This window comes from Bufo gargarizans, chromosome 7 (assembly GCF_014858855.1).
Source record: "Bufo gargarizans isolate SCDJY-AF-19 chromosome 7, ASM1485885v1, whole genome shotgun sequence".
NCBI classification, from domain to species: Eukaryota; Metazoa; Chordata; class Amphibia; order Anura; family Bufonidae; genus Bufo; species Bufo gargarizans.
The window spans coordinates 188,397,497-188,424,348 of NC_058086.1; the positions used below are offsets into that span (position 1 = coordinate 188,397,497).

The 26,852-nt window shown below is 47.2% G+C and overlaps 1 protein-coding gene across 1 annotated transcript in view; it reads right to left on the reverse strand.

Annotated features, from left to right (window-relative positions):
- LOC122943041 (filamin-B-like) overlaps nucleotides 1–26,852 on the reverse strand; it is a 258,267-nt gene that overhangs the window by 89,900 nt on the left and 141,515 nt on the right. Inside the window, exon 24 of the mRNA XM_044300431.1 lies at nucleotides 8,535–8,693. Coding sequence (XP_044156366.1) covers nucleotides 8,535–8,693 — 159 coding nt within the window. The remainder of the gene's footprint in view (nucleotides 1–8,534; nucleotides 8,694–26,852) is intronic.

The window sequence follows — 26,852 nt, forward strand, 5'->3', positions numbered from 1 at the left end:
AGGAATCATGTTGGTCAACAACATCATATAAATCAATGTCGCTTGAAGGCATCTATAGAACCTGTCATGACCCGGGTTGTATTTGAACCGGGATCTTCCTGGTCTCTTAAACCATAGCCTTACCTGTTGTGCTACAGAAGAGATCTAGACTTTGGGAATGTCCTTACTGTGTTCAACACTACATCATACTCTCTAGCTCCACCTGCTGCCAGCTGTGGACAATTCTCAATCTGGACAGCCTTTAAATAGGAAGTGAGGTCATCACTCAGTGCCCGTTTATTTGGATTTCTTCCCTGGGTGTTTTGACTTCAGTGATCTTCCTTGTATTGAACTCCTGCCTGATATCCCGACTATTCTACAGCCTGCTGATTTTGTACCTTGCCGCCAGATCGTGAATGACCTTAGCCTGCCTGACTCTTCTCCGGATTTTGATTCTGAACTATTCGCCTGACAACGCTTTGCCTGGATCTCAAGCACACTATTTCCACTTCGGACACTACCTTTTACAGGTACCTTACATAATAAACGGGCCACAATGGCAGTGGACCCTGCTGAGATTGTTAAGGCGATTACACGTCAGGGACAATTGATCGGAGCTCATGAACAGCATCTTGCTTCCCTGGACGCCAAGTTAGATGAACTTTGCACCATGCTCAAATCTTGTTTGCCTGGTTCCTCTGCAGCGGTTCAGACTCCGGATCCTACTCCTACTACGGTCCAACCCGCCTCTTCTGTACCACCAAAACTTCCCCTGCCTGACAAGTTTGGTGGTGATACTGAGGACTGCAGAGGCTTTTTAAATGTTTGCCGTTTGCATTTCCGCAACAACCCTGCAACTTTTAGCACTTCGTCTGCCAAAGTGACTTTTGTAATTTCCTTGTTAAAGGGGAAGGCCCTGGCCTGGGTCTCTCCTTATTTGGAACGCAACGATCCTGTACTCCAAGATGCTGAAAAATTTCTGGCCTCTCTCCAGATTGTATTTGACAAGCCAGGTAGAGTTTCTGCAGCTGAGTACTCCCTCTTGGACATACAACAAGACACCAGATCTGTGACACAGTATGCTATTGAGTTCCGTACCCTTGCTGCTGAAACAAGTTGGGACTCAAGGGCATTACGTGCAGCCTTCCGAAAAGGTCTTACGGATCGCATCAAGGACGAATTAGTCTATAAGGATCTCCCAGAAGACCTTGAGAAATTCATAGAGCTGTGTGTTCGTCTGGATGTCCGGTACCATGAAAGGTGCCAAGAGAGACTTAGAACCCGCAAGTTTCCTAGGCCAGCTTACCGTTTGGCCCCTAACTTCCAAGCACCACCTCAGCCAGAACCTGAAACCTCTGTTGAACCCCAGACACCTGCGGAACCCATGGAGGTGAGCCGTCTCCACCTAACTGAGTCAGAGAAACAAAGGAGGCGTTCATTGGGCCTGTGCCTGTACTGCGGACTTAAAGGACATTTAGTATCTGTCTGCCCCTCCCGTCCAGTAAAAGGCAGGGTCTAACCAGTGTTGGAGGAGCTGGCTTAGACCTTACAGGTAAATCCTCCAAGACCAAGATTACTGTTCCGGCAACTATCCATTTATCTTCTAAGCTTGTTTTCTGTGAGGCTTTTGTGGATTCCGGAGCGGCGGGTATATTCTTGGACTACACTTTTGCAAGAAAGAACAACATCCCGTTTGTTCCTAAGTCTAGACCCCTGAACATTACCACCCTGAATGGACAGCCCTTGGGAGATGGTATTGTGAAATTCGAGACTACGACAATCACCCTGCAGGTAGGCCTCCTCCACAAAGAGGAAGTTGTCTTGTCTCTTATTGATTCTCCGCTTCTGCCTATCATCCTTGGTTACCCATGGTTACAACTTCACAACCCCTCTTTTGATTGGGAAAATGGAGAACTAACCTCCTGGGGATCGTCCTGTCGCCTTCGCTGTTTGTCTCAACCCAAAAGACTTTCTGCTTGCATGTTGGCTCCTGTGACTATCCCACCTACCTTGCCTCGTGAATACCATGACTTTGCAGACGTATTTTGCAAACAAAAGGCAGAGGTGTTACCCCCACATCGTCCTTTTGACTGTACAATTAAATTGATTCCCGGAGCACCTCTTCCCAAAGGAAAGACCTACCCCCTGTCTCTGCCCGAACAAAACTCTATGGAGGAATACGTAAGAGACAACTTGGAAAGAGGTTTTATCCGACCCTCTTCTTCTCCAGTAGGAGCAGGTTTCTTCTTCGTTGAAAAGAAAGATGGGGGCCTTCGACCATGCATTGACTATCGGGGGTTAAATCAAATCACCGTAAAGGACTCCTACCCTTTGCCACTCATTCTTGAACTATTTGATCTACTTAAGGGGGCTGCTATATTCTCCAAGCTAGACCTACGAGGGGCTTATAACCTGATTCGAATTAATGAGGGGGACGAGTGGAAGACAGCATTCAACACTCGTAATGGACACTTTGAATATTTGGTCATGCCATTTGGCTTGTGTAACGCACCTGCTGTCTTTCAACGTTTCATGAATGAAATTTTTCATGATTTCAGCAACCGTTTTGTGATCATCTACTTGGACGACATTTTAATCTTTTCCAAGACTCTTCTAGAGCACATCTCGCATGTGAAACAGGTATTACAACGGCTTAGAGAAAACCATCTTTATGCAAAAATCGAGAAGTGCAGTTTCCATCAAAGCTGTATTCCTTTCCTTGGGTACATCATAAGTGCTGACGGTTTCCAAATGGACCCTCAAAAACTTTCCGCTGTCTTGCAATGGCCCCAACCGACCACTTTAAGAGGACTCCAAAGCTTTTTAGGATTTGCAAATTACTACAGACGCTTCATTAAGAGTTTTGCCTCCATTGCGGCACCCCTTACTGCCATGACTAAGAAGGGTACAAATTGCAAGGCGTGGTCTTCAGAAGCAAAATCAGCTTTCCAGCGATTAAAGGACATGTTCAGTAAAGCTCCAATTCTTCTGCATCCAAATCCTGACCTCCAGTACACTGTTGAGGTTGATGCCTCTGAGGTTGGAGCAGGTGCCGTACTCTCCCAGAGACAGCCAAAGTCTGGTAGAATCCATCCAGTAGCTTTTTTCTCTAGAAAGTTTTCTCCGGCAGAGATGAATTATGATGTTGGGAATCGAGAACTACTGGCCATCAAATTGGCATTGTCTGAATGGCGACATCTTCTGGAAGGGGCTTCCAAACCTTTTACTATCCTCACTGACCATAAAAACCTACTGTATCTTCAGACTGCTAGACGTCTGAACTCACGTCAGGCTCGATGGGCTCTGTTTTTCTCCCGTTTTAATTTTGTCCTTTCTTACGTTCCAGGACATAGAAACAAAAAAGCCGATGCTCTTTCCAGACAGTTCGCTTCCTCTGAAGAAGATCAACCAGCCGAGCAGTATATAATCCCACCTCACAAAATTGTCGCACAGATCTCTACGGCCCTTTCCCAACAACTACAAGAAACCCAGAATCGTGTTCCCCAGGGCTTGAAGATACCACCAGGTCGCCTGTACGTAGCCCCTAGTCTCAGAAAACCTATACTCCTCTGGGCACATGATGGCGTGTTATCCGGTCATCCTGGTGTCACCATCACTCTTAAGACCTTGCAGCGTCATGTCTGGTGGCCTCGTATGAAAAAGGATGTTACTGACTATGTGGCTGCCTGCCCAACTTGTGCTGCTAATAAAGTACCCCGCACATTACCTGCTGGACTGTTACATCCACTTCCGGCACCTCGCCAGCCTTGGACCCATTTGACCATGGACTTCATTGTAGACTTACCCAAGTCCGAGGGCATGACTGCTATATGGGTCACAGTGGATCGCTTTTCCAAAATGTCTCATTTTGTGCCGATTCCGGGATTACCTACAGCGAAAGCACTGTCCACTCTTTTCCTTTCCCATATTGTAAGACATCATGGCATACCTACCAATATCATCTCAGACCGCGGATCCCAGTTCGTTTCCCGATTCTGGAGAGCGTTCTGCAAGAAACTGGGAGTAACGCTCTCACTCTCTACCTCACATCACCCTCAAACTGATGGTCAAACCGAACGCATGAACCAGACCCTAGAAACCTACCTTCGACATTATGTCAATGCCTTACACTCCAACTGGTCTGAGTATTTGCCTTTAGCTGAGTTCGCCCTAAATTCCCGTTGGCACAGTGCTCTTCATACCACACCATTCTACGCAGCCCTAGGCTATCACCCTCAGACTTTTCCCCTACTCCAGCCTTCTTCTGGTGTACCAGCAGCAGATCAGCGGGTGAAAAATATTCTACGACATTGGAAGAAGATTCGTTTATTACTACGGAAGTCAGCAGGCAAGTACAGTTTTTTTTCCAACAGACGAAGACGCCATATACCTCCATATGTGGTGGGGGACAGAGTTTGGCTATCAACCAAGTATGTGAGACTGAAACAACCTTCTACCAAATTGGGCCCTCGATTCATCGGTCCTTACAGGATCATTGCTCGAGTTGGACCAGTTTCCTATCGCTTAAGATTACCTTCTTCTCTCCGGATACATCCTGTCTTCCACGTTTCACTCCTCAAAAAAGCTATTTTCAACCGCTACTCCAGATCACAACAACTACCTCCTCCTGTTCTTGTTGATGGACAAAATGAGTTTGAAGTCTCCAAGATTCTTGATTCCAGAAGACAGGGCCGTGGCCTTCGGTATCTGGTTCACTGGAAGGGGTATCCTGTCACAGACCGCTCCTGGGTTCCAGCCAAAGATCTGCATGCACCTTCTCTTATACGAGACTTCCATACATCGTTTCCCACTAAGCCCCGCTAGGCCCCCGGAGGGGTCCATTGGGGAGGGGGCCCTGTCATGACCCGGGTTGTATTCGAACCGGGATCTTCCTGGTCTCTTAAACCATAGCCTTACCTGTTGTGCTACAGAAGAGATCTAGACTTTGGGAATGTCCTTACTGTGTTCAACACTACATCATACTCTCTAGCTCCACCTGCTGCCAGCTGTGGACAATTCTCAATCTGGACAGCCTTTAAATAGGAAGTGAGGTCATCACTCAGTGCCCGTTTATTTGGATTTCTTCCCTGGGTGTTTTGACTTCAGTGATCTTCCTTGTATTGAACTCCTCCCTGATATCCCGACTATTCTACAGCCTGCTGATTTTGTACCTTGCCGCCAGATCGTGAATGACCTTAGCCTGCCTGACTCTTCTCCGGATTTTGATTCTGAACTATTCGCCTGACGACGCTTTGCCTGGATCTCAAGCACACTATTTCCACTTCGGACACTACCTTTTACAGGTACCTTACAGAACCTCAAGGTCGTTTCTCCATGGATTTGAACGTTATGGAGACTGTTGCAGTACGCAGGCCTGCAAGGTATAGCAATGTGAGGTCACGGTTACTTAGGCGAACGAGGGTTGCTATAGGTTACTCACAGTTTGTAGGATGACCCTGGGCAGCGTTCAGCAGTGATGGAGAGGCTGGCACAATAGTCCTCTGGGGCACTCTCTGTATATAGGGACCAGGCCTGATGGTGGGTGAGGTGCCCTGGATGTTGCAGATGTTTAATATGCCTAGGGCAAGGTCCCTTTAAGGTTTGTGATGCCAGTGCCTGTAACGGTGGCACACCGGTTGGTAGTAGTAATAAGTGAGGAACACGTTGTTCTGGTGAACCAATCTTTCTTTACTGGGAAACGGTTATCTTTATACAGTCTTTTATAAGTTCAGTTCCATATAGCAGTATCACGTTACAAGCAGGCTTTTACATCAACGGCAGGCAACAATGTTCTTTGCAAGATACTCAGAGGGTTAAACATCACTCACAGATCAGGCTGTACCTTTTCCTCAGAAATACTGTACACTGTTCCTCAGAACTCCTGTCTGTCTTTATCCCAAGGCCCGGATGCCCTAATGCTGGCTTTATCCTTGGTAGAAAACTTCCTCTCGTATATATCCTTGCTTTAAGTATGAATCCTTCTGCCCTTCAGCTTACTTGTCTAGCTGGAATACTGGCTCTGCTTTGCTTGTGGGAACTTAGCTTCTCAGGAGGCAACTCTTCCCCTGGTGTCCAATCTTCTGAGCTAACTCTGGCTCAATGTCCTCAGGCAGGCTGATCCACACTCACTAGCCTCCTGGTGTCAACTAGAAGCCTGGGTATTCTCTCTGGCTAAGGTGCACACTCTCTTCTCTCTACACAGACTCCTGATTTCACAGACTAACTCCTCCCTGGCTGGGTCTAAATATATATACTAGTTGTTCCCTAGCTCCCTCTAGTGCCTAGGATGATGAACTACACCCTCAAAGGCCTGCTACACATATCACAGGAAAAATACACATAAAATACATATTAAAATGCCTTAAAATATACTGTGAAATATACTGCCAATCAGGAGCGTAACTAGAAGTCACTGGGCCCCACAGAAAATATTTGTAAGGGCCCCCCCCAGCACGCTTCGCACCTCCCTCCTCCTGTGTAAACATCACTCCTTTAGCACAGTGTAGCGGTATACTGTATATTGTGTGGCACAGTGTATATAACATAAACATATTTCATATGAAAACTTAGTTACTTGGCCCTTGGGGATCTCTGCAGAGCTGATGTTGTGTTTTATCCTAATGAGAAAAATTTCATAATAAGGATTTGGAGAAGGGGCAGAGGGATAGCAGAGCAGGGAGAGGCTGGTGCTGCTACTAGGGGGTCATACCATGGGGGAGTAATAAAGCCCACCATAATGCCCCCCAGTAGTAATAATTCTCCTTATAATGTGACAGTGCAAAAATACCCCCTTGTAATGCCCCCAGTTGAGCTAATGTCCACATAGTGCCCCCATAATGTGCCAGTATAAAATACCCCTATATAGTGCCCCCAGTAAATTCCCCCATAGTGCTCCTCTCCCCCCTTCCTGCTAGTGCCCCCCATAATGTACCAGCATAAAATGCCCCATATATAGTGCCCCAGTAGATGCCCCTCAGTGTCCAGCCTCTGATAGGCTGCCTCCTAGTGTCCCCCATAATGGCCCCCAATAATGTGCCAGTAAGTGTCCCCGTGCCAGTATCAAGTGCCTCTCTCCTTCCCACCCCCATGTGCCAGTATCATAGTGCTAAACCCCCCCATGTGCCAGTATCATAGTGCCAGCCCCCCCCCCCCCCAAAAAAAGTGGCAGTATCAAGTGCCTCTCTCCTCCCCCCATGTCCAGGTATCATAGTGCCATCTACCCCCCCAAAAAAAAGTGGCAGTATCAAGTGCCTCTCCCCCCCCCCATGTCCCAGTATCATAGTGCCATCTCCCCCCCAAAAAAAAGTGCCAATATCAAGTGCCTCCCCCCCCCATGTGCCAGTATCATAGTGCCAAACCCACCCATGTGCCAGTATCAAGTGCCAACCCCCCCCCCCTCCCACATGCCAGTATCAAGTGCCTATCCCCCCCATGTGCCAGTATCAGGTGCCTCTCTCCCCCCCATGTGCCAGTATCAGGTGTCTCTCCCCCCCCATGTGCCAGTATCAGGTGCCAACCCTCCTCCCCCCATGTGCCAGTATCAAGTGCCTCCCGCTCCCCCCATGGCAGTAACAGTTGGGTATTAAAAAAAAAAAAAAAAAAACATTTCTACTTACCTCCATGTCAGCGATGCGATGCACTCTCTTCCTGTGTCCCGCCCTGTATGTCCATATATGGAGTCAGGGCTTGTATTTCAGAAAAGTTTCTGCTGGGATTTGAACCTTCTGTACAGAGGCAAAGCACTTAACCACAAGACCATAAGAGCTGCCTTGCTGCTGACTGAAAAAAAATATGAGACTTCTACTGTTATAGCTGGCTAAGTGTACATCTATACACATGACAGCTGCTCATATATAGAGGTATAGCAGAGCTGAGTGTGCTGGGACAGCTGTCATATAGAGATATAGCAGTGCTGGATGTGTTGGGGCAGCTGTCATGTGTATAGATGTACACTTAGCCAGCTATAACAGTAGAAGTCTCATATCTCAGTTGCAATGCTGCCTTTATGGCTGTGTGGGTTATTGCTTTGCCTCTGATACATTGGAGGTTGTGGGTTCAAATCCCAGACACATCAGGAGACTTTAGGAGACAGTAAGATTAGATCACATTAGCGAGGGGCCTGGTCAGCCGCTGCTGCTGTGAAGGGGCCCTGAACATTAAGAATCAATCATATTTAACCCCGAAGCAGCTGCTTCCCTGGTAGTTGCGCCACTGCTGCCACTATCCCTCAGGAGTAGGAGTACCACGTGCTCCAATTGACCCTTGTGTAGTGCCCACATTTACCTAGTGGGACACTACACTGTCACCAAGGGCCATGAAAATTTCTTAGAGAATGCTTTAAATTACTGCCCCTCAAAGACAGATGTTGCCGAGAGAAACACATGGAGCTTATCATCTCCAGTAAATATTACTACGCAATGCACAGAATAAATTTCATGTTAAACACATAAACATGTTAAACAATGTAATTAAAACCATAAAGGAATACATCACAAAGGACATATAATCTAATAAACTAAACCTTATAATAAATAGTGCATGCATTTCGTACTTACCAATATGGTTATTGGGAAGCCTCTTCAGGATACACGGCTCATCGTGACCAGATGGAGCCTTAATGCTGGCCGTCAGCAGGCTCAGATCGGTCTCGCTGATATCCAGTAAGAAATCGGCCGTGGACCCCAGTTTGACTTGGGAACGTCTCCTGCTGTCATCTAAAGGCAGAACAGATGACATCACGTGTATTGAGCCCCACAAGACAGAAATGACAAACGCATTACACGGAGCAGTCATGTAGATTAGTTATACGAACGGAATAATCAGCAATACATGTTCTCAGCTTCACTGCCTAGAAGCCGTCTCCGGAATTAACGAGGAGCAGAAATCATTCCTACTGGGTTCTGGAACTTATTTGCATATATCTTATGCAATTTATATCTGCAGATTTACATATTTACATCAATAAGGCAATGCATGGTATAGTAGGAGTTTGTGACAAATACTGATATCCTATCCTCCGGATAAGTCACCAAAATCAGATAATGGTGGAGGGGGAGGTCCGATACATGGAACCCCCACAAATTAGCCGTTTCAGGCTGGAGGCAGACAGCAATGTACACTTTCTAATTGCCTTGCCGGGGTACATGCATCCCAGGTCCCTTTGAAATGAATAGGAGCTGAGCTTCAGTACGTCGCTGCCGGAAACTACACAGTGTACGGAGGAGTCTTCTGCTTCCGTCCATACAATGTCAGTTTCAGTCTCCACAGCAGATCAGTGGGGGCGCCGAGTGTCAGACCTCCACCGATCTGAAATTAATGACCTATCAATATCTGTAGCCTGGAGAGCCCCTTTAAAGTAATGTTGGAAGCAATTGGATTCGGAGGTACCATGAAAAAAAAAAAAAAAAAAAGACGACGAGACGTTTACGTTAATAGATGGCGGGCCTCATTCAGGACCCTGATCATAGCACAGAGCTGCTGAGTGATCCTCAATGTGGAGGACCAGGAATGATCATGCATTGCACGGACAGCATGGATTCCAATGGGAACTAAAATTATTTCTATCAGTGAAGTGTGGTCGGTTCCCTGTAGACAATCAATGAGGGCCTTTCTAACAAAGATAAACTCTACCCTGCGAACAACCCCCTAAAGGGTACCTAGCATCTTCACTAACTTCTGGCATGTTACGGTGACACAACAGAAGTTTTGACTGGTGGGGTCTAGGTGCTAAGACCCCCCTTCAATCTCCAAGTAGGGGCAGAAGAGCTTTCATTCATAGAAAATCAATAGACTTCATTTTTTCAAAGCTACAATTGACATTGAGACATTGACAACCTTCCTTATTATTTGAGACATGTGAGGAGTAACAAATCAAACTGTAATGTACGTTCTTTAACTGTTAGAAATTAAAAACTCAATAAAAACTATTGAAACAGAAAATAAATAGGCTTTCTATTAACCCACAGACTGATTGTTCCACTCTCTGGTTTCATTGAATGTGGGGTATGTACAGATGTAGCAGAGCTGAAAATGTCACCACATGGTTTAGTATGCTCACCTCGCTAGCTCACTTATGAATTAAAGGGATTGTCTCGTCTGAGAAATGTATAGCATATCAACCCCAGGTACCAGGCCTATTGGAAGAAGAACCTTGTTGTGCTAGATGCGCTTATTTTTTAGCTTGGTTCCATATAAATGAATGGAGAGCCATGTCTCATTAAGCCTGCAGGTGAATGAAACAGTCTGGAGGCCATTGTATTTTTCAAAGAGGAGGTAGGTCCCAGAGCTGAGAGCCCCACTATACACAGTGAGGAACAGAAGTATTTGAACACCCTGCGATTTTGCAAGTTCTCCCACTTAGAAATCATGGAGGGGTCTGAAATACACATTGTAGGTGCGTTCCCACTCTGAGAGACAGAATAAAAAATAAAAAAAATCAGGAAATCACATTGTATGATTTTTAAAGAATTTACGATATTTGTCTTTCACTGCTGAACATAAGTGTTTGAACACCTGAGAAAATCAGTGTAATATTTGGTGCAGAAGCCTTTGTTTGCAATTCCAGAGGTCAAGCGTTTCCTGTAGTTCTTGACCAGGTTTGCACACACTGCAGCAGGGTTGTTGGCCCACTCCTCCACACAGATCTCCTCTAGATCTGTCAGGTTTCGGGGCTGTCGCTGAGCAACACAGAGTTTCAGCTCCCTCCAAAGATGTTCTATTGGATTTAGTTCTGGAGACTGGCTAGGCCACTCCAGAACCTTGTTATGCTTCTAATGGAGCCACTCCTTGGTTATCCTGGCTGTGTGCTTCGGGTCGTTGTCATGTTGGAATACCCAGCCAAGACCCATCTTCAATGGAAGGAGAATGTTGCTTAAAATCTCACAATAAATAGCCTCATTCATCCTCTCCTTATTACAGTTCAGTCGTCCTGTCTCCTTCACAGAAAATCACCCCAAAGCATGATGTTACCACCCCCATGCTTCACAGTAGGGATGGTGTTCTTGGGATGCAACGGACAGCACATCCAGTAGAAAAATGTATTTGACCACAGTGGCACAGTGAGGCGACGTTTCGGCTCAAAACACAGAGCCTTTCTCAAGCATCAAACATAAGTGTGAACATGGCATATAAGTAGGTGTACATAATTAGGGGGTGGATCAATCAATTGATACAATCAATATAATAGAAATATGTGAAAACATAATTACAAACAAATAAAATAAAAGTATAAATGGTATAGATAGTGATACAACACTAGGTGTAAAATATAATCGAAAATTGTACAGTGATATAGCATAAGCAACATGTGAATATTAATGATGCCAATTACCATCAACTGTTATATAAAAACATAATTACATCAATTTGAAAACACGAGGAGCAAGCGATGGGAAAAAATGACATACCACATGTAGACAGCGTATTGCCCCATGTCCGCCATAGCCAACATTGGGGTCTATCTCTAAGCAGTGCGCAGGCGTCAGGATGCGTCTCAGCAGAGTGACATCTCGCTACGTGTAAGACAGGCGCGTCGCCCAAGTCGAACACAGCAAGACCAAACAATCCGTCAGTCTTCCAACACGCATGCCCACATGAAAACATGTGCGGAAGCGCCATGTTGGAAACTGGCAGGATGACCCAAAGATGTAAAATACGTGACATACATGGCTCATGGGAGGCAAAGAGAGGAGTTGGACACCTCTGTCAAGGGGGTACAATCTCCTCATATGGGCATGCAATATGAGCATGATCAACATTGCCATGTCAACCATGCATACAAGTGCCGCCCCAAGTATACCTCCTACCAATGCCATAAAAGGGATTCTCCTAACAACCATAGGGTCAACATGTATGTTTTAATTTTTATATTTTAATTTATTCACTTGGTATCTGACGAGACACAGCCTAAACCAGATCACTATATAAACAAAAAGATGATCAACTGTTATAAAGCGGGCATTGGGGTACGGTGTCCTCCAATGTGGCAGATCAGCACCACATACACTATGCACCTCTTCTTATATAATATCAAATCATCTATAAATGAAACAGATGAGAAAATAGAGAAGGTTAGAATCATGAGTTAGAACTTATCCAAACACTTATGTCTAACTAACATCACCTACTCCGAGACAGAGAGCAGAACAGACAACACAGGAAAATATTGTAGGGCAAACCACTTCTTTATGAATATATCCCTAAATTATAATCTACATTGAGACCATTTGGACTCAAAGTATTGAGTGTGTGATCCAAAAAGGTTCCTTCTTTTTTAGTAACAGGTTTCTATTGCCTCCACGCCGGGGCTGTGGAATATGGTCAATAATCCAACCACAAAATGTTTTGGAATAGGTAAATCCTTACGTTTTTTCTTTATTGTGGAGGAGGTGATTGTTTAAGCAAGTTTTAAGGTCGGTCGATGTCTCACCTACATATAGTAGTCGACAAGGGCAACTCAGAACATAAATGACAAAATTGGAATTGCAGGTAAGATAAAAGGAAATTGGATACTTGTCAGGATTTGAACCTGTAACCAGCCACATCCCAGGCGGTAGCCCTGCCTACTAGGCTACCGTCCTCTCTGGACATTCCTCCCTGAAGCCTATTAGTTAACCTCAGTCTTGCCAAGCCTTGCTCATCACCCTTGATTCCCCACACCTGGTACTTCCCTATATAAGTCCAGCCCCTTGCACTCCAGTTTGCTGATTTATTGAGCTCCTGAGCCTTGATCAAGCTTCTCCTCATCTGCTGCTCTTGCTACTACTGGAAATCCACTGCTGACCAGGAATTGACTACCGACTACTCTTCTGCTTTGTCCCTACCTACTGAACTGCTACCACCGTTGCCATCCGGATTGTCTGACCACGCTTACTGCCGCCTGCCCTGACCCACCGCCTGCCTACCGACTACGCCTCTGCCAGACTTCCTGCACCTACTACCTGCCTGCAATCCTTGCCACTGGGCTCCACACCTACCTCCACCCAGCTGTCCTCTGACTCAGGTGAGCCCATAGGACTGTTACAGAATAATCAGCCCCACTATGGAGTCCGCAATGGCCACTCTGCATAAGCAGGTCTCCGAACTTCAAGAATTTGGTACTACATATCAAGAGAAATTTTCCCAGCTCCAAGGCGTAGTCCAAAGCCAACAGAGCGAGATTATTGAACTACAGAGGCAACTCCTGGACGTCCGCTGCAGACACCCGCATGCCACTCCCATCAAGACTCGGCGGCGACAGACACCAGTATCGGGGGTTTCTAAACCAATGCCGCATCTATTTTCAGATGTACCAGGCCCCCTTCACCACCGATTAAAAGAAGGTGCTATTCATGGTCAATCTCCTGACGGATGAAGCATTAGCATGGGCATCACCATACGTGGAGACTAACAGTCAGCTCCGTGAACAACCTAAACAACTTCATCACCGCCATGAGTTAAGTCTTCGACGACCCCACCCGCTGTGCGACAGCCGAGGCGCGACTACATAGTCTGCGGCAAGGGAGACGCTCCGTCGCCAAATACACCGCTGAGTTTCGCCGTTGGGTCACGGACACCACCTGGAACCCAGCGGCACAGAGGAGCCAATTCCGGCGAGGCCTGTCCGAATTAATAAAGGATGAACTCGCCAGAGTTGAGGCCCCAGACGATCTGGATGACTTCATTCAGTTATGCATCCGGATAGATCATAAACTCTCCGAGAGGAAGAAAGAAAGACTCTGGTCCTTGGACCACAGACCCACTTACTCCTTCTCTTCCACCGCCCAGCGCGACCCCCAGTCAGCAACTGAACCTATGCAGGTCGACGCTCTACGTAGGTCTCTATCCACAGCTGAGAATGAGAGACAGCTGGCCGAAAAACCTCTGCCTCTACTGTGGGGAGCCGGGTCATTTTGCCATCAAATGTCCTCATAAGATCCAAAAGACTATTGCCGTCACAGAACTAAAGGAGCAACCACAGACTCTAACCCCGCCAACAGCCCCTGAAAATAACAACACGGCGGCTCTTGGATCCCACTTCATCGTCCCCATCCTCATCGACATTGAGGGGCAACAACTCCCCTGTTCAGCGATGTTAGACTCCGGGGCGGGAGGCAACTTCCTGGACCTAACCTTTGCCCGCGAAAAGAACATTCCACTGACAATCAAGGCAGCCCCTGTTGACCTGGAAACTGTCGACGGATCCCCACTCTCCTCGGGGCCGGCCACTCACGAAACCACCGAACTACAACTCCTCATAGAACCCGATCACCGCGAAAAGATCCACTTCTCACTGATCGCCTCCCCGAAGTTCCCGGTGATCTTGGGCATCCCATGGTTGGCCACCCACAACCCCTTCGGTGGACTGGGAAACCTGCTGCATACGATTCCCGTCCGAGTTTTGCTTGCTAAATTGCTCCCACAAACCCGTCCTTCCACCCAAAGACACCACCATCTCAAAACTATCCGTCAAGGATCTGCTACCCCCTCAATACCGTGAGTTCCAGGATGTCTGCGACAAGAAAAACGCAGACAAGCTGCCACCACACCGACCCTACGACTGCCCTATAGAACTGTTGCCCGGGGCCGAAATACCCTTCGGCAGTATCTACCCCCTCTCAGAGCCTGAACTCAAGGCTCTGAAAGAGTACCTGGATGAAGACCCCGCGGGAGCTCCCTTTTTCTTCGTAGAGAAAAAAGACTCCTCCCTGCATCCCTGCATAGACTACAGAAAGCTTAACAACATAACTGTAAAAAAACGCTCCCCGCTCCCACTGATTTCAGAACTCCTCGAGAGACTCCGGGCAGTGAAGATCTTCACTAAACTCGACCTTCGAGGGACCTACAACCTCGTCCGAATCCGCCCTGGGGACGAATGGAAGACCGCCTTCCGGAAGCGTTATGGTCATTTCGAGTACCTGGTCATGCCTTTCGGACTCTGCAATGCTCCCGCCACCTTCCAGCACTTCATTAACGATGTCCTCAGGGACATGCTGGATCTGTTTGTAGTCGTTTACCTGGACGACATCTTGATCTTCTCTGAAGACCTCGAGCAGCACCGCGAACACGTCTGTAGGGTACTGCAGAGACCCCGACAGAACTCTCTCTATATCAAGCTAGAGAAATGTAAGTTTGAGCGAACCACCACTCAGTTCCTCGGATACATCATCTCCCCAGAGGGCCTAAATATGGACCCGAGGAAGGTCCAAGCTGTGTTGAACTCGCCCGTTCCGAGAAACGAGAAGGAGATACGATTCATTGGCTTCGCCAACTTCTATCGGAAGTTTATCCAGAACTTCTCCAAGGTCATAGCACCAATCACCCAACTCACGAAGAAGGCAGTCCCCTTCTCTTGGACACCCGAGGCCCAGAAGGCCTTCACTAAATTGAAACTCATCTTCACTTCTGCTCCAATCCTAATCCACCCGAACCCCCGAGCTGCATTTACAGTCGAAGTGGATGCATCAGACTCCGCGGTGGGGGCAGTTTTGTCACAACGGACAGGGGAGAGGATGCTATTACACTCGTGCGCATATTTCTCCCGCCAGATGTCCCCCTCCGAGAAGAACTATGACATCGGGAACAAAGAACTACTGGCGATCAAGGATGCCTTCTCTGAGTGGAGACACCTGCTGGAGGGAGCCACCAACCCCATAATCGTACTAACTGACCACAAGAACCTCGAGTTCATTCGCAGCGCTAAGAGACTCTCAGCCAGACAGACCAGATGGAGCCTATTCTTTTCCCGCTTTCTCATCACCTATCGCCCCGGATCAAAAAACGGCAAGGCTGACGCCCTCTCCAGAATGTTTTCCTAGCCCTCACAGTGTAACAAGGGCCAATATTACATCCTACCCGAGAGAAGGGTCGTAGGGGCCACCTACTCTAAAGAACTCCTGGGCACAATCAAAGAAGGATACGAAAATGACCCCTTCCTCGCCCACCCCACAGGGAATGTCAGCCTTATGTTTAAGAACGGTCATTGGTTTCATCAGGACCTACAACTATATGTACCAGAAATCACACGGCTTTAAGTGCTCAAACTCAACCATGACTCCAAGGTGGCCGGCCATTTTGGCACAAGAGAGACCCAGGAGCTTCTCTCCGGCTCCTTCTGGTGGCCAACATACAAGGAGGACATCAAGAGGTACATCTCTTCGTGCACGGTCTGTGCCCGCAATAAGACTCCTCGTTCCTCTCCCGTGGGTCTGTTACAACCCCTTCCGATTCCCTCCCGCCCCTGGGGCTCGATCTCCATGGACTTTGTGGTAGACCTTCCTCCTTCAAAAGGGATGAACACCATCCTGGTCGTGGTCGACCGCCTCACCAAGATGGCCCAATTCATCCCTACAAAGGCCTACCCACCGCCAAACAGATGGCCGATCTTATTCTCAGAGAGGTCTTCAGGCTGCATGGGATCCCGGACGACGTGGTCTCCGACCGAGGCGTACAATTTGCCTCAAAGTTCTGGAAGAACTTCTGCCTGGCGCTCGGGGTTAAAGTGAACCTGTCCTCCGCTTTCCACCCTCAGTCAAACGGGCAGACGGAGAGAACTAATCAGACCCTAGAGCAGTACCTACGCTGTTTCAGCTCCCACCTGCAGGATGACTGGCTTGATCATCTCCCCACGGCCGAGTTCGCCTACAACAATGCTGAGCACAGCTCAACCAAGCACAGCCCCTTCTTTGCTAACACAGGCTCGCACCCGGTGTTCATTCCCCACCTACCTGTCGCCTCCACCCTCCCAGCAGTGGCCGAATGCCTAACAACCCTTCAGGAGGCACAAAAGAACATTATAGACAACCTCCAGCTTGCCCAGAGGTGCTTTAAACAGGGAGCAGACAGACGTCGCAAACCCACCCCGGGCTTCCATGTGGGAGACAAGGTGTGGCTGTCAACCAGGAACCTCCGATTGAAGGTCCCCTCCAAAAAGTTGGCCCAAAGATACATGGGTCCGTTCCGGATCACCGCAGAAATCAACGAGGTCACGTTCCGGCTCGACCTTCCGGACTCCATTAGGGTGCACCCTGTCTTCCATTGCTCACTCCTCAAGCCATACGTGGAGAACACCTTCACAGGCCGCCACTCGCCCCCTCCACCACCCGTGAGGGTACAGGGTGAAGAAGAATACGTTGTCGCAAAGATCCTCGACTCCAGGAACCACCGGGGAAGACTACAATACCTAATTGGGTGGGAGGGTTACCCTCCCGAGGATAACTCCTGGGAGCCAGAAGAAAATGTCCACGCCCCCAGACTGGTAAAAGAGTGTCACCAACGGCACCTCGGTAAGCCTGCTCCTGCGGTGCCCGGAGGTCACCTTGGAAGGGGGGGGGGGGGAGTACTGTCAGGATTTGAACCTGTGACCAGCTACATCCCAGGCGGTAGCCATGCTTACTAGGCTCTGGACATTCCTCCCTGAAGCCTATTAGTTAACCTCAGTCTTGCCAAGCCTTGCTCATCACCCTTGATTCCCCACACCTGGTACTTCCCTATATAAGTCCAGCCCCTTGCACTCCAGTTTGCTGATTTACTGAGCTCCTGAGCCTTGATCAAGCTTCTCCTCATCTGCTGCTCTTGCTACTACTGGAAATCCACTGCTGACCAGGAATTGACTACCGACTACTCTTCTGCTTTGTCCCTACCTACTGAACTGCTACCACTGTTGCCATCCGGATTGTCTGACCATGCTTACTGCTGCCTGCCCTGACCCACCGCCTGCCTACCGACTACGCCTCTGCAAGACTTCCTGCACCTACTACCTGCCTGCGGTCCTTGCCACTGGGCTCCACTCCTACCTCCAGCCAGCTGTCCTCTGACTCAGGTGAGCCCATAGGACTGTTACAATACTCTACATTAGTAGTTGGATGTATAAACATCTTACTCTTGCAAATGTGTCTACAATTGACACAGTTGAGACATGGGAAACATCCCTTGCTCCACTGTGTCAATGTGCTTTGTCTCAACCCAGGGCCTGGACCAATATCCGCTCGTACTAATTGGTCCCTTAGATTCCTGGATCTCCGATAGGAGAATAGGGGAGGAGACTTAAATTCAGGAATATGGCCCAGACAGTCACCTAAAATACCCCAATGTTTACTGATAACTCGGTTGATAATGCGGCTGTGTGCGGTATATTTTGTAATGAATGGGATCCTATTCTGAGGGCCCTTCTTCACTTTCCTTTTCAATAAATCACATCTGTCTGTGTCTTTTATCTTGTCGATTTGAGATTGAAGCAACTTTGGGGGGGTACCCTCTTTGTTTAAATTTATTAACCATGGTCTCCAATGATTTTTCCAAGTCCCCAGGGTCAGACGTGATTCTTTTGGCCTTCCTGAAATTTAACAGTTGTATCCAGAAATTGTATCTCTGTATCTGAATAGACAAGGATAAACTGTAAATCCTTATTGATGCTATTAAGGTAACCCTGAAAATCCAACAGTTCAGAACAATCACCAGTCCAGATGAGGAAGATTTCGTCGATGTATCTCCACCACCTCAGAATCTTACTGTGGTGGTGGTATACATGGACGACATCCTCCTCAAAACACTGCATGAAAATATTGGCGTAAGTGGGGGCCACATGGGACCCCATCGACACACCCCTGATTTGTTTATAAAATGTATCTTGAAACAGAAAATAATTCTGTCTCAAAATAATATTCAAAAGATCCACCACAAAATCACAGGTATGTGTAGTCAGAGATGACAGCTCCAGCATACGTCTCACCGAATTGACCCCAAGGTCATGATCGATGGACATATACAGAGATGTCACATCAAAGGACGCCAAAATAATTGATTGTGTATCACCAAAGTCAACCTCTCCTAACTTAAATAAAAAAAATCAGTGGTATCCTGAATATATGATTCTGCCCCACATGCATAGGTCTGTAACAATTTATCGAGGAAAATTCAAATATTGCTAAAAATAGATTCGGACCCCGATACAATTGGACGACCTGGAGGGTCGACCAATGATTTATGTACTTTTGGAAGCACATACAATACCGGTGTAACCGGATGACTAACAGTACAAAACTCCACAAGATCATTGTCAATGATGCCAGCTAGAGCCGCACTAGTTAAACATCTATCAATCATTTTGCTAATTTCAAATTTAGGGTCCGTCTGCAGTGCCAAATAGACCTCAGTATCACTGAGCTGTCGTCTGATCTCCCCAATGTATTTAGAGGTGTCTAGAACCACTATCCCACCACCCTTATCTGCGGGTTTCACAGTAAGGAGGGGGTCATTTCTTAATTGTTTAATCGCCTCAATCTCCAAACATGTGAGATTGGGGTTCTTGAGTATATTCCCATCACATCACAATCTATAACTCGACAATTCAGATCTTACTGCGGCTATATAGGCATCAATGGCAGATTCACTGATTACAGGAGAAAAATTATTCTTTAGACGCAGATCAAGACCGCCCAATGTGAGTTCACTCGATTGAGCTGTGTTGATCCGCGCGTTATTATAGAACCAAGTTTTGAGCTTAAAGGGACACTGTCAGGCCTTCTGAGCATAATTAGATCTTTATATGCCCTCCTAGGTATTGTAATACATTTCCAATTCATATAAGTATTATCCCTGGGCGCATTGTAAAACGTGAAAAATAATCTTTATAATCACCTGTCCTTTCTGCCCAAGGGGCGTTCTTTGCGCTACATTTGTGCCCAGCCGCGCCCCAACTGCCTGATCCTTAGACACGCCCATCTCATCAGTATTGACTTCTCTGGGCAGTATTTTCTTGTCCCTGACATTTGGAGATCCTGCGCATGCACAATATGAAGTTACGGTCATCGGCATCAATAGGGAATGATGTGATCCCGGCGAACGAGGGTGACGGGCGCATGCGCAGGAACTCCGAATGTCGGGGACAGGAAAATACCGCCCAGCGAAGTGAATACTGGTGAGATGGGTGTGCCTAAGGATCCGGCAGTTGGGGTGCGGCTGGGCACAAATGTGGCGAAAAGGACAGGTGATTATAAAGATTATTTTTCACGTTTAACAATGCGCACAGGGATAATACTTATATGAATTGGAAACCAGTTCAGGTCTGTAGTCACTTTGTGGGGCCTATATAGTGGAAACCCCCATAAATGACCCCATTGTAAAAACTACACCCCTCAAATTACTCAAAACTGATTTTACAAACTTTGTTAACCCTTTAGTCGTTCCACAAGAATTAAAGGAAAATGGAGATGAAATTTCTAAATTTAACTTTTTTGGCCGATTTTCCATTTTATAAATTTTTTTCTTTAAAACATTGAGGGTTAACAGCCAAACAAAACTCAATATTTATTACCCTGATTCCGCGGTTTACATAAACACCCCACATGTGGTCGTAAACTGCTGTACGGGCACACGGCAGGGCGCAGAAGGAAAGGAATGCCATACGGTTTTTGGAAGGCAGATTGTGCTGGATTGGTTTTCTGAACGCCATATGTTTTTTATTTTTCTGCCGATCGTCTTGTGCAGGGTCTCGTTTTTTGCAGAAAGTGTTGAGGTTTTTATTGGTACCACTTTTGGGTACATAGAATTTTTTGATCATTCATTATTACACTTTATGGGGCAAGGTGACCCAAAAATTGGCTGTTTTGGAACAGTTTTAATTTATTTATTTTTACAGCGTTCATTTGAGGAGTTAGGTCATGTGATAGTTTTATAGAGAGGATCGTTACGGACGTGGCAATACCTAATATGTATACTTTTTCTTATTTATTTAAGTTTTACACAATAATAGCATATCTGAAACAAAAAAAAATGATGTTTTAGTGTCTCTATAGTCTGTGAGCCATAGATTTTTTATTTTTTGGGCGATTGTCTTAAATACTGTAGGGTATCATTTTTTGCGGGATGAGGTGACGGTTTGATTGGTACAATTTTTGGGGTCATAAGCCTTTTTGATCGCTTACTGTTGCACTTTTTAAGATGTAAGGTGACAAAAATAGCTTTTTTGGCACTGTTTTTATTTTATTTTTATGGTGTTTATCGGACGGGGTCTATCATGTGATATATTTATAGAGACGGTCGTTACGGACGCGGTGACACCTAATATGTGTATTTTATTTTTTCTATAGGAAAAGGCAAAATTTTTTTTATTTACATTTTTATTTTTCATTTTTATTATTTTCACTTTCTTTTTTTATCAAGTCCCTCTTGGATCATAAAGATCCAGTGGGGCTGATGGCTGTACTATACTTAGTATAATACTATTAGATGCCCTGTAATGACCTGTAGGTGGCAACAGCGGACGCTTTGCAAAGCGTCCGGTTGCCATGGCAACCATCGGGTGCTGCAATCACAGCGCTACAGCCCCGATGGGTGAGAGAGGGAGATCCCTCCCTCTATTAACCCCATGGATGCCAGAACCACGGCATCTATGGGGTTACAGGAGAGTGTCAGCATAGAGCTGACACTCTCTGCTGATGGCGGCGGCTCAGTAATGGAGCTGCCGCCATCACACACAGCAGGGGGATCAGGGGCAGCGCTGGAAAGGGGGCAGAATGGGGGGGGGTAAGGCCTCCAATATTGAGGGAGGCTGGAGCAGGAGGGGCGGGTGAGAATGAATGCATGGGTCGGGGAGGGGGCGGACCGCATCAGGGCAGCTGCCTCTAGGAGATGAGCTGCAGGCGGACACAAGGGGGGGCTTGGAGGGGCACAGCCACAGATCGGGGGCACAGATCGGGGGGATATTACGAGGACCCTACCTGATTTCAGGCTCTGATCTGCAGAGCGCAGATCAGAGCATGAAACCGGCATTTTTTTTCACTGCCGCGATCCGATTGGTTAGTCTGCACAGACTAACCAATCGGATCGATTGTCGGCAAGGGGCCACTCTGATTGGTCCCTTGCCGGCATTACTGCACTGTATGCTGTCCATGACAGCAGCAGGGCTCGGGCAGAAGCTTTAATCCAAGCGTGGTAGCTGCACGGGGTATGTGCAGCTATCACGTGTATATACAGATTGCGGTCGGGAAGGGGTTAAAGACAGTTATCTCCTATTGGGCATCTGTGCTTTGCCCACCTGTGTGCGGATCTTGTTGTTGCGCAATTTTGGGGGTTCGTCGGTGTCTACGGCCACCACGTCTGGTGCGGCCTCTCTTTGGTGCTGGTTGGTGGTACTGCCTCCTAAAAAAGAAGAAATCGAGGTAGCAGGCTGTTCCGTTCCTGATATCTGTGTATTTTTCTTTCTTTTCTTATCTTTGGAATAGGACTGGTTGTTTTCAAACTGCCACGCATAGATGTATCGCATCATGTCTCTAAATTGATTTTGAGGAGGGTAAACGTATAAAATGGACTCGCGATTTGGAGGATTATAAAAGAGGTTCCATCTATGCGTGGCAGTTTGAAAACAACCAGTCCTATTCCAAAGATAAGAAAAGAAAGAAAAATACACAGATATCAGGAACAGAACAGCCTGCTACCTCTATTTCTTCTTTTTTAGGAGGCAGTACCACCAACCAGCACCAAAGAGAGGCCGCACCAGACGTGGTGGCCGTAGACACCGATGAACCACCAAAATTGCGCAACAACAAGATCCGCACACAGGTGGGCAAAGCACAGATGCCCAAAAGGATTTATCTTCCAAAGTCCTTACTCCGATGCAAGTAAGTGTCCTGAGTAGAGGACAAACGTTCTGCCCTTCTACCACACTTAACTGGTTTGATCTGGACATTGACCTAACAGCTTTTTTTTCGTAGAATTAAACTCAAAACTTGGTTCTATAATAAGGGGCGGCGGGTCAACACAGCTCAATCGAGTGAGCTCACATTGGGCGGTCTTGATCTGCGTCTAAAGAGTAATTTTTCTCCTGTGATCAGTGAATCTGCCATTGATGCCTATATAGCCACAGTAAGATCTGAAATGTCGAGTTATAGATTGTCATGTGAGGGGAATATACTCAACAACCCCAATCTCACATGTTTGGAGATTGAGGCAATTGAACAATTAAGAAATGACCCCCTCCTTACTGTGAAACCTGCAGATAAGGGTGGTGATATAGTGGTTCTAGACACCTCTAAATACATTGGGGAGATCAGACGACAGCTCAGTGATACTGAGGTCTATTTGGCACTGCAGACGGACCCTAAATTTGAAATTACCTCCAGGTCGTCCAATTGTATCGGGGTCCGAATCTATTTTTAGCAATATTTGAATTTTCCTTGATAAATTGTTACAGACCTATGCATGTGGGGCAGAATCATATATTCAGGATACCACTGATTTTTTTATGTAAGTTAGGGGAGGTTGACTTTGGTGATACACAATCAATTATTTTGATGTCCTTTGATGTGACATCTCTGTATACGTCCATCGATCATGACCTTGGGGTCAATTCGGTGAGACGTATGCTGGAGCTGTCATCTCTGACTACACATACCTGTGATTTTGTGGTGGATCTTTTGAATATTATTTTGAGACAGAATTATTTTCTGTTTCAAGATACATTTTATAAACAAATCAGGGGTGTGGCGATGGGATCCCATGTGGCCCCCACTTACGCCAATATTTTCATGCAGTGTTTTGAGGAGGATGTCGTCCATGTATCCCACCACCACAGTAAGATTCTGAGGTGGTGGAGATACATCGACGAAATCTTCCTCATCTGGACTGGTGATTGTTCTGAACTGTTGGATTTTCAGGGTTACCTTAATAGCATCAATAAGGATTTACAGTTTACCCTTGTCTATTCAGATACAGAGATACAATTTCTGGATACGACTGTTAAATTTCAGGAAGGTCAGGTGCTTACTACTTTATTTACCAAGCTTACTGATAAAAATACCTTTTTACATTTTGAGAGCAGCCACCCACGGAACATGGTCGAACACCTCCCTTTTAACCAATTCCTCAGGGCCAAAAGAATCACTGTAATGGCACGGTTTCAGCAGACAAGGGGTTAAAATCCGTTTAGGCGATATGCCCCTTTCCGAGAGACAGGCACAGCTACTGCAGAACACCAACCTCTCGAACTGGATACAAAATAGCACTCCAAACTGGAACCTCACAAATAGCTGTCAGCAGACGAACAGGAAAAGCGTATCCGTCAGCTTACACTCCTGTCAATCAGTCTCCAACAGCATACAGGGAATCCCCCCAATAACGAGACAAGGCTCCGTGTTGAGGGTTAAGCAGTGATCTGACTGTACTTCAAGTACAGCCTCTTTTATTGATAAAAACCAAACATAGTACTGCCCACAGGGTTTTGAAATCCAACCAATCAGTAATTCACAACACACACCATGTAAATACAGCAACCAATCGTTCCCGCCCCCTAGAGGACCAGAAGGGAGACTGCGACACAGAACAGATACAACATATCCCCACAATGCATCATGGTTTCCTCCTCTCTGCCTGGGAGACGACCGAAGACAATCCAATTATCTCTCAGGACAAAGGGGAGATCACCAATACACATGTGGGGACAACAGGACAGGAATCACCATTTAAACACACAATGGGACAATGGGACAATAGAACCACACCCAGCATATTCCTCCCAAGCTGACAAGTTACACTTATTATAAGTTGTTATAACTTTGTGAGGTTACATTGTCCATACATATAACTTACATCAATTTAAACAGTATAACTTGGGGGACAAACCTATCCAAAATTCCCTGGAAAAGGGTTAGGGGTTCAAAAGTTAGCATGGGCCATAATCCTGAGGCAAGAGGCCTTCAAACAGCCCCCTCCAAAACCCAGTGGCGAGGTTGGTTTCGCCACACATCTCCCCCCCCCCCAGGGAAGACTAACCAGATACCTGACCTCACGCCGGTCGGTACCTGAGTTAGTCTGGCAGCCCACCCACAACCAAATACTGGACCTGCTGAATTTCGTAGCCTGTCTCTGTCCAGTGAATCCACCAAGATTATATTGGTAGCTGGTACTCCTGGTCTCTGAGTTGCTCCCTGGCTTGGAGTGGAGGTTGCTTTGTGGGCAGGGATCAGCGGGACTCTGCCCTGGTGCCAGCACTACCACGGAAGAAGCCTGGTTGGAGTCTGGTTGTTGGAGGGAGAAACCGACTGTCTCCCCTTTGGCTAAACAGCCCTGTTGCTGGGGGGCAGGACCGACTGTCCCTACCCCCTGTGCTGTAAGTACAGAGACCACAGTCCCATCTGCACTGTTGTGGGGCTTACTGTCTCCCCCTGGTGCGTTAAGCTGCCGCTGGGGAGAGGGGGTAATGAGCTCCTCTCCCATACATACTTCCAGCCGCTGGGGAGGGCGACCGACAGCCTCCGCTCCCAATACAGTGTCCTGCTGCTGGGGAAAGGAGACTGGGCTCTCTATTCCCTGTAGGACACTCTGCCGCTGGGGGACAGGACCGACTGTCTCTGCCCCCTGTAACTCCGCCTGCCGCTGGGGAATGGAGACTGGGCTCCTAATTCCCAAAAAATAATGCTGCTGCTGGGGGGCAGGAACAACTACCTCTGCCCCCTGTAACTCAGCCTGCTGCTGGGGAGGGAGGCCACTGCTCTCCCCTCCCTGCACTTCACACTGCCGCTGGGGAATGGAGACTAGGCTCCCAATTCCCAAAAAATCATGCTGCTGCTGGGGGGCAGGAACAACTACCTCTGCCCCCTGTAACTCAGCCTGCCGCTGGGGAGGGAGGCCGTTGCTCTCCTCTCCCTGCATTTCACACTGTCTTCCCGGCACATCACTCTGCTGCTGGGGGGCAGGAACAACTACCTCTGCCCCCTGTAACTCAGCCTGCCGCTGGGGAGGGAGGCCGCTGCTCTCCTCTCCCTGCACTTCACACTGCCGCTGGGGAATGGAGACTAGGCTCCCACTGTCCCGCAACCGTAACCTCCGATGGAGGTCCACCCAACGTGGCAGCTGACCGTCACCTTCTGCCCGGTATAGTAGGGTCTTAGACACTAGACTCCTCACGAACTTCACGTATTTCTCAGCTGGATTGGGTCCGAAGAAGTTCAGCCGCAACCACATCATACGGTCAAATTCCTCCACAGAGTATCTGTACTCCACTGCTGGTTCCATCCTGGTGCTTTTAGGGTCACTGTACTGAGACATGCGTTGCCCTCAAGTTGTAAAAATCCAAAGAAATGGTGTCTCCTGTAGCTGTCCTTCTGGCTGTAGGAAAGATCCCACTGCTGCCACCAATGTAACGGCACGGTTTCAGCAGACAAGGGGTTAAAATCCGTTTAGGCGATATGCCCCTTTCCGAGAGACAGGCACAGCTACTGCAGAACACCAACCTCCCGAACTGGATACAAAATAGCACTCCAAACTGGAACCTCACAAATAGCTGTCAGCAGACGAACAGGAAAAGCGTATCCGTCAGCTTACACTCCTGTCAATCAGTCTCCAACAGCATACAGGGAATCCCCCCAATAACGAGACAAGGCTCCGTGTTGAGGGTTAAGCAGTGATCTGACTGTACTTCAAGTACAGCCTCTTTTATTGATAAAAACCAAACATAGTACTGCCCACAGGGTTTTGAAATCCAACCAATCAGTAATTCACAACACACACAATGTAAATACAGCAACCAATCGTTCCCGCCCCCTAGAGGACCAGAAGGGAGACTGCGACACAGAACAGATACAACATATCCCCACAATGCATCATGGTTTCCTCCTCTCTGCCTGGGAGACAACCGAAGACAATCCAATTATCTCTCAGGACAAAGGGGAGATCACCAATACACATGTGGGGACAACAGGACAGGAATCACCATTTAAACACACAATGGGACAATAGAACCACACCCAGCATATTCCTCCCAAGCTGACAAGTTACACTTATTATAAGTTGTTATAACTTTGTGAGGTTACATTGTCCATACATATAACTTACATCAATTTAAACAGTATAACTTGGGGGACAAACCTATCCAAAATTCCCTGGAAAAGGGTTAGGGGTTC